Source organism: Aquila chrysaetos, chromosome Z, assembly GCF_900496995.4.
Source record: "Aquila chrysaetos chrysaetos chromosome Z, bAquChr1.4, whole genome shotgun sequence".
Lineage (NCBI taxonomy): Eukaryota > Metazoa > Chordata > Aves > Accipitriformes > Accipitridae > Aquila > Aquila chrysaetos.
Window position 1 is genome coordinate 13645406 of NC_044030.1, and position 9219 is coordinate 13654624.

Consider the following 9219-nt stretch of genomic DNA (forward strand, 5'->3'; position numbering starts at 1 on the left):
GGTGAAGGAAAAAAAATCAGAAGTCTTTTTTTTTTTTTTTTTTGACATTCTGAGCAGCAGATAGACGGACAATATGCAGTGCTATTTCTAACCACAGCTATTACCTATCAGTGTCTTACAGGACAGGACACATCCCCCAACTACTTTAATGTGCAAGAAGTGATTTTTAGCAGTGATTTTTAACCTTCAAAACAGATTTAGTCATGCAGTGTACTCATTCTTCAGGGCACGTCTGTGAGAACTATGAGATCTTTACACTACTGGTCTACTCTTATAGGGCCCTCAGTCAAGATCATTTTTTCCTCACCACGCTCAGCTTTCTTTGACTAATCAGTGCAAAGCATAACTTCAGGTCAGAGCTAGTGTTGAACAAAAAACATGGTCCATTCTTACATTTTCATTTCCTTCTGTTCCCTTCACACAAAAATAAGTGGCAACAGACTTCAAAATTCTCCTCTCTGAGGGTAGCAGATGCTGAATCCTGTCTTAAGTGGGAGACAGGTAATTACAACCCAGAGTATAGTCCAATTTTAGCTGAAGCAGTAAACGCATTTACTTCTTGTACTCTGCTTTTTAGGAACTCTTATAACTCAGCAAAGCTTATTGTTTTTACAGTTGAAAGGCTCAACTTCTTTAAAAAGAGACCAGCTGATTCTGCTCCAAAAGAGGACACATTTCCACCATTATGCCTTTTTGTGTCAGTCAGTACATTAAACATGACTGTTTTCTCTCTCTCTGAAAGCAGATGGGGAGGTAGACAGAATAAGGAAGTGAAATGAAAAAAGAAAACAGTAATCTTAAATTTCTGCTGTGTGATTAAGTTTTATTTCAGAGGCTGAACAAGGTGGAAACAAAAATTGTATCCAGAATTTTAAACAAATAGTGCTTTCACTTACTGCAAATGATAGTTTCCAGCTACACAGAGTAGTAAGGATGATAACAGAAATAATACTCTTTTAACAGAACAGAAAAAAGCATGGGCTTGCTATTCAACACAAGAATTTACTCTGTGCATCTTACTTATATTTTATAGATCTGTGTCTTCTCTTTCCTGTAGATACAGTCAAGTTTTCTCATTAGATTTTCCCCATCAGAAAAATAATTGGTACTGAAGCATTACAGAGCAGTGAGCTAAACTGAGGTTGATTCTCCCCGCCACCTTCTTTCTCCAAAGCTATAATATCACTATTTTCTCCTTTTATTGTCCTCCTTGACCTTCCAAAGCATTAGTTCCATACAAGCAATTGCATCTTCCCTGGAATTATGCCCACAAACTAGAGGAGAACAACAAAAAAAAAAAAAAATTAGAAGTATTAGATTATGTATTTCTTTATAAAAGAATTGTAGCTTTGTTTATTAAGTTGAACAATTGTTGAGAATATTAAGACAGTACTTGGTATTCAGACAGTTTTTGGTGCAACCTCTTGCTACCAGGATTCAAGGTAATAACCACATGCTTCTAGCAGTCCAGTACTGTCCGGCAATATTCCATTTCCCACTGCATCCACCAGCTTCAATATCCAACAGAGCCTGGATTAGTAGCCTAGAGTATCCAACATAGGTTGGTTTTCTAAAGACAGTTAAGTCATATATTTTCAAATCAGAAGTTGAAATAGTAACAGATGACAAGCTGGTTTTGCAACTAGATGGTAAGTTTCTACCTTGGTTAATTAAGGGCAATCTACTTGTCCTGATGTACTGAAGTGCTCCCCAAAATCTGAACAGAATGGAATTAAAGGATTTAAGTTATACACAGTTATACATTTTTATTACATGTTTGGTCAAAGCTTAAAAAGTCAACAACTTAAATTTACATGTGTTTTATACAATTCCCATAACTACAAAAACTATAGTAGAAAGGTTTTAATGCATTCTGGCTGGAAAATAGTAGTAGTCATTCAAACAATAAATGGATACAATCCTCTTATTAGTTGGCACTTAACGTAGGCATCAGAATACCCTTCCTAACATTAAGTCAATACAAGAAAATGGTGGCTGCCAGGACAATGGTAAATAACTACTGAAAGTTCTGAGCCCTCCCTACTGAAAGCCAAAGCTGCATGTTGGGGGTCTCCTAGCAACTTTAGGACAGGTGGAGAATAGACCTACTATATTTGGCCATCATCTTCATAAACAGAAATTTGACACAGCATCAAATTGTCTCATTGGCTAATTTGACTATGTGTACCTCATTAAGTCCTATATGAGCTGATCAAGGGAAATCTAAATCCTGTATGGTTTAAGTTATGTTAAACAAAGATACCATTTTGAGTATAGAAGTTTTAATAAAGGTACAGAACGTCTCAGATAAACAGGTTTGGGACTGGGGCTGGTTATTCAGAAACCAAAAAAGTTGTGGAAGAAAAATCTGAGATCGTACAGACCAGCATTTTCATTTGAAGGTGCCAAAATCCCCTCCCCACTCTGTTGTTGAGCTAGTGGCTCAAAAAGAAAAAGGTATTGCTTCTTTGCACTATAGCACTGCATTACTGCACAGATTCCACATCTACTGATTCCACAACTGCTTTGGGCAGGGGAGAACACCACAATATAGTAAGCTGATACCAGGGAGAAAAATAGTTTTCTTAGACTTAATTGAGATGTTCCATTCCACAAAGAAGCAGAGGAATTAAGTGCTTTCACAACAAAAGTTGACTCAATAGTCAAAGTACAAGCCTCTAGCTTTCTCTTGTAAAACTTCAGTGCCAGTGATTTGAGATCATTTTTCATATGTAGCAGCCTAGACTCAGAAACAAAGATCTTAAGGCATTTACAGACATGCAGTTGCAATTCAGGTATCTACTGGCTTAAAGCAGTGCAGTATCTCCTTGAATGTGGAAGTGGTTATACTTCCCTCTCAGTGAACACATAATTTACACAGTCATGGTAGGCACTTGTAACAGCATTAGTGTGCTACATTAATGCTTTCACCAGCATATTTTATAAGAACCATTCCTGCAATACCTATTTAGATTGGACATACAAAGAGCCATGAAAGCTAATGCAGGAGACTCATAGCTTTTATCTGTAGCAGAGAAGTTCATACCACTTAGCAACTTCTCCTATTCAGAGAATCAGAAGACAGCTGGTAATAACCTTGCAAGTTCTAGTTTTCTCCTCTCCTAAATGCACCTTAAGAAATAAAACAGAACAGTTGCCGATAATCAAATAGAAACAATTTTGTCATTTGAATAAGAAAACAGGTGATCCTGTGAGTTTCCCCTCCACCCTTACTATCTCATCAGAGAAAGTTTCAATTCACATTTGCTTTCCACCACAGTGCTGTGCATCAGACTGTCAGAGCAAAGGAAGTCAGAGGATATTATAAGCTTTGAGATGCAGCATCCAGCTACTCCACTGGGTATCAAAGGCCATCAAGTTTTGCTCAGTGTGACCATTTATGTATTCCCTGGGCAATGAAGATATGTTAGCAGAATAGAATATTGTTGTCCAGAAGGCTTCACTGATAAAAGCAAATAAGAATCTGCCAGTTAGAAAAAATTAAGTTATCTAAGATCAGATTAAAAATAACTATTTAGAATGGCACAGTCAATGCAAAACATCTGTCGAATACAATGTTTCATAACAATTATATGCACACTGTAGAACAGATTTATTGATTTGTCTTTGACAGCCAGCTCCTGTATCAGCTTGGATAAGCAAGTGATCTTGAAATAGGTGTTAGCCTCATCACATTATCTTCAGAATTTTAAGGATCCCCCTTCTACAACGGAGAGAAACTGGAACACTCTTGTATGGTGAACACTTTGACAAGCCAACTGTACTGGGGAGAATCAGTGAGAGGCTGTGTGATGCTTAGCTGCCATCTGGGGTTAAACCACAACACCAATCATCTTACCCTTCAGGTATATCCTCTGCTTTTATCATACTATTGAAGTAAAGGTATCCAAGACAAAGCTTTAAAGGACAGCAAGTGTATTACTACCTTTTCAGTTTTCTGGGTTATTCCTGTCTCCCATTTCATGATGTAATATACCGATTGCTTAATAAGAACCTCCACTCTTACCATCATCTTGACAAATTTTCCTGAGGTAGTCAGCCACCAGACTTGAAAGTTGTCTTTTGTAAGGCAAACCTTGCCAATGAGGAAACACTATTGAAGTGTCCACTACTGTGTCATGAATTAGCTGGAAAAGAGCAGAGGCCACAGTAATAATTACACATCCAGTTAGTCTTGCACCTCCTTTATTTATTAAAGAAATCCTATCTGGCATCTAAACCATCTCCTTTCTCAATAATATGCCCAAACTAATCCCTGAGCTCCAGATACTACATCATCTGCCCCCTGTTCCTCTATTCATTATAGAATGGCAAACTGTGGGGCAAGAACTGTGGAAAAATTGTGCTTTACAGTGATTTCTGTACACTGCATTGACATTTATTCACTAGTTGTAAATATACAGTGAACATGATTAATTCTGGTTTTAGATAGCCAATACCATACTGCAAAGTCTCATTTGCTTTGGTCTTTAGATATCACTAGCAGGGAAGCCTATCAAGGCTAAATTTGAATTCCTTCATTACTAATAATCACAGAATGGTTAAGGTTGGAAGGGACCTCTGGAAGTCATCTTGTCCAAACCCACTGCTCAAGCAGGGCCACCTAGAGCTGGTTGCCCAGAAACATGTCCAGACGGCTTTTGAGCATCTCCAAGGTAGAAGACTCCACAGCCTCTTGGGACAACCTGTGCCAGTGCTTGGTCACCCTCACAGTGAAAAGGTGTTTCCTGACATTCACAGGGAACCTCCAGTGTTTCAGTCTGTGCCCATTGCCTCTTGCCCTGGCAGTGGGCACCACTGGAAAGAGCCTGGCTCATTCTTGTTCACACACTCCCTTCAGGTATTTATATACATTGGTAAGAGCCTTCCTGAGCAGATGGTTATGTTTCTTATGGAATATTGCTGCCTTTGATATTTAATAGCATAATCCATTCATTTCTGGTACATAAGGTAATCACCTGACAGGCAGCATAATTGTTTACAGAGATTCTAAGAGCAATACCTTAGTATTACTTGAATTGTCACTGCCTTTTATGCATTTGCCGGCATGAGTTCAGCAAGATCAGAAATCATGCAATTCTAGGTTTCTGTGAACCCAGAAATAAAGACAATGTTATTCAGTGGTGGTGTATGGTTGCATAGTTAGAAGCATAAAATAGCAAACTAGGAAGCTCAAATGTCAGAATCTTTACCATACTGTGTTTGTATACACATCTCTTCCTTCTCTGAATGTAATATTATCTTTAATACAGCTATCATTTAACAATTAGGTATATTTCCTTCTTTTTTTCATACATGTTGATCTGCCAAAATACAATATTCTTTTGCTTTTTAAAATCAATTAGAGCACATGAAAGACAAGTAGTCATCTCTTAGAACTGGCTTAAAACAGGTTATTTTACCTTGAGAGCAAGTAAGCCATCTTCTAACCTGTGTCCAATTAAAATTGTATTTGCACTGAACAAGTTTAGCAGTATTGCCTGTACACCCTGAAGAGATGTTGTAGTATTCTTCAGATCATTCTCTGTTACTCCAGAGAGTCTAAAGACAGATTTAGAAGAGCTTCATTAACAGAGACACTAAAAAATATCTAGAAGAACTAGGTCTTTGGTAGTCATCCCGCCAGCATCTAAAGTTAACACTAGCCTTTTGAAATCACACAATGTTGAAGACAACATAAAGCATTTTTCATTCTCTTCCTTTTCACCTGGGTAGCATAAAGTAATCTAAGCTAGGTGATATTAACTTCACTCTACCACTATAAGTAAGCCTGGTTTTTAAGCACAGACCAAAGACAGGGCTCTAACCAAACAAATGTTGCTGTTGAAGAAGTAGGAACACTTTATGTTGGTCCTCCCACTTTTTTTTACAGTGATGCTCAAAACCTGTTTCTTCTCAGAGCAGTTGCAGGACTTCAAAGAACTAACAGGAATCAAAAACATGTCTTCCAGGTCTCAATGACAAAACCCAATAGGAAGATCAAATACAAGTTATCTGCACTAAATACAGCCAAATCTTGTTAAGCTGTACAGTCTGAGGGCCTCAATGCATGGCTTGTGGCTATACTGCTTTTCTGTGAGGTGACATTTATAGATTAAATTTGCATTTGCCTCTGTCCGCTTTGGGAATTTAGCAAGTTCGGAGAGGTTTATCTTAATTTTTTTTTTTTGAAGGAAGAGGAGAAAGAGTCTTCAAATATGGAAATAAAAATAAATTGAACAGAAAGAGGCAAAACCAAAAATCCTACTTAATTGAGCCTGTAAGAACCAAAGCCTCATTCCTGATTGAAGGCCTTTGATTTATGTTACTAGAAATACACATTTAAGAGAGACATATTTTTTCTTATATAGTTATCTGCCAATTTATAGACTAATTAGCATACCTTTTATCGTAGTCTACAATTTTACCATCTGGTTTAACAAATGTATCATAGACAACCTGTAGCTTAGCGTTGACCACTGCCACTCTAATTAGTTCCAAGCCATGGGTTGTGTAACACTGAAGAAAAGTAAATTTAATGAGCATTTACACAGCAATGTTTCCTCACATTATGTAAGTTGTACAGAAAGCAGAACTGGCTACCAACTCAACAGTTCCAAACAATTTTGCTCAATGCATATTCAACACTAAAGGTCTAGTTACATAGAGTTACTAGTCAGACTGAAGGTCTAGTCATGTAGAGTGACTAGTCAGAGTTCTGCAGACCTCTCAGAGGGAGGGTGCCAAACTAATACAGTTAGGAAATTGCTTCATAAACAGCAATATAGTTTTCTATTATCTGAACCAAAATTTTTTAGGTTGCTCATACCATCTCGCAGTCCAGAGCATATACACCATAGTTTCCATCAACAGGTGGTGATTTAGTTAATGTCTTCATGAAGCCTTCCAATTTCCTTTTTTTCCCATCATGAACATGAAGCTGCAAAGTTTCCATTAGTATTTAAGTGCAAGTTTACTAGATATATCTTACCCAAATTACCAGACAATTTGTTTCTCTAACAGACTCAGGAGCATATATATACTTCCTGTCAATATTTGCCACATAATTTACTAAACACTAGTAAGTAAACCTAAAGGACTTATACCAAACCATTCACAGAAATCTATGACTCAACTTTAAATCAAAAGGACACAGAAAGCAAAACTGAGATACTGCATTATATAAACCTTCTGAGAACATTTTTCCTACCTTTGCAATCTGACATCCATCAGACCCAACTGCTCTATCACAGCAGCTATAGCGTTTTTCCATGCCACCAGGAACTGCCAAAAAGAAAAGTTGAAAATTGAGCAGCTTTTGCAGCAACTAGCAATGGCAAAACCAGATCAGTACACTCTTCCTCTCAGATTTCTCTTCCATTTTCTCCTGGGACTGCATTTTGGAAAGAGGCAAGTGCCACCTATGCCAAGATGACAAACTACATCATTCCCTCCTGAGACAAGGTTTTCCATCAAAAAAATAAATACCAATGAATGGGAGAGAGAAAGCTGTAGTATGCTTTAGAAGGTTTTCCCTGAGGGAATTTTTTAATGTAGCATCTGAGTATTTAACGTGTGTCTCAAAAGATTACAAGGTTCACTTAGAAGTCAGTGCAAGGCCACACAATGAACATTTTTCTACCGTCTTCCCACACAGTTTTATTAACGTCACCTTTCCTACATTTATGGCATATTCAGAGAACACAGGCTTTACTAACTAGCCACATTTCCCAAAGAACAGCAGAATGTATCTCAGCTGAACCTCGTACAAAGAAGTTTCATACTCTGATCTTGTTCAGTTTTGACATGAGATGTTCTAACTTTTAACAGCTTCCACAAAGATTGAATCCCAAGGATACCTACCTTTTTGTTCCAATACTCTACCAGAATGGTAGTTGCATTCTTCTTTACGTCTATGTTCTCCTGAAGCAGTAACAGCATATACCTTGCCACACCTACAGCACAACCTTTTGAAAGCTGAAAAAAGCAATAAACACAGCATATTTCCTAGCTGGCTTGCCATAAAGTTAAAAAATGCTGAACTGAAGTATAAAAAAAAAGTTACGTGAACAGTAATTGCAAGAGCAGAGTATCAACAGATAAGCAGCCTCCCAAGATTAGCCATGTGTAAAAAAAAAAAAAGAACAAGTTCCTCTGTAGCAGTTTACCTGCAACTTCTTCAATTACTATGTTGAAACAAAAATTTAAAAAGACCTATGAAGCTGCATTATTTAGTTATGAAAGCTTCTGAATTCACTTGTAGTCCAAGCACTAAATACAGAACACTGACGTAATGTATAATTTTATACCTGTGTATTTTACTGTCCTGTGAACCACTGACTGAAATTCAATTTTGTTGCAGTCTAGTAAGCACTTACCATCATATACAGTATTTCTTAGAACCCCACTAAGTATAGCATGGCCATTTTTTTCAGGATCTGGTCGAGGGAAGTTATTTTCCTTCAGTTGTTCCTCAGTCAGAAGATAATTTTTTAAAAGTTCACATAAAGCATCACCTGTAAAAGCTAAAACAAAACACAATAAAAAACCTAAAAGTAAACAAACCCAAAGCTTAAGCAATATTAGAACAAATATAAGTAGCACTTAAATATCCTAGTACTTCCAAAATAAAAGAAAACTGAAATTACAAGATGTGCACTATAGTTCACATACAAAAACTATATGCTTGTACCTCAGAGCAATTAGGAGTTAGAGGTGAAGCATTATTCAAAACAAAGACACTAAACAATAGGGATGTTAACTCACTAGCTATCCCAGAAAGGTTAGGCAATGAGCCTTCAGATATAAACAGGGAATTGTGTTGGAAACCCTTGCAGTGGCTAATAGGTAAAGCTTGACCAAAACCAGAGCAACATTTTCATGCTGAAATAAGCCCTTTTATAGGCTAAAATGGAGAACTGACATCCCCCTTTCCCTTTCTTTACCTTTCTCGTCCTCTGACTTCATGGATCCAGCACTGCTGTTACTAAGTTGCCCTGAATGCAGGAAAACCGATTTTTAGCATTTCTTCTCAATTTTAGATTTCCTGTTAATATCCTAAGCAAATATTTATAAATCAAACCACCAATTTCAGTGATATATTTCTACAAAAGGATTTAAATATGCAGAAATATCTTCAGTAAAGTTAAACTAAATAATCCTCTTAGGACATTTCTCTGCTGTTCTAATTTCTACATTTACAACCCATTTAAAAAATAT

At 37.1% G+C, this 9219-nt stretch overlaps 1 protein-coding gene across 1 annotated transcript; it reads right to left on the reverse strand.

Annotated features, from left to right (window-relative positions):
- Nucleotides 1-816: 816 nt before the first annotated feature.
- On the reverse strand, nt 817-8491 carry LOC115337109 (putative exonuclease GOR). Its single transcript, XM_030005147.1, has 6 exons — nt 8379-8491; nt 7864-7977; nt 7211-7284; nt 5424-5562; nt 4028-4148; nt 817-1274 (listed from the first exon to the last, which is right to left on the reverse strand). Exons 1-6 carry the CDS (start codon nt 8382-8384, stop codon nt 1186-1188), a joined length of 543 nt encoding a protein of 180 aa, XP_029861007.1. The 5' UTR covers nt 8385-8491; the 3' UTR covers nt 817-1185.
- Between the last annotated feature and the right edge of the window lie 728 nt (nt 8492-9219).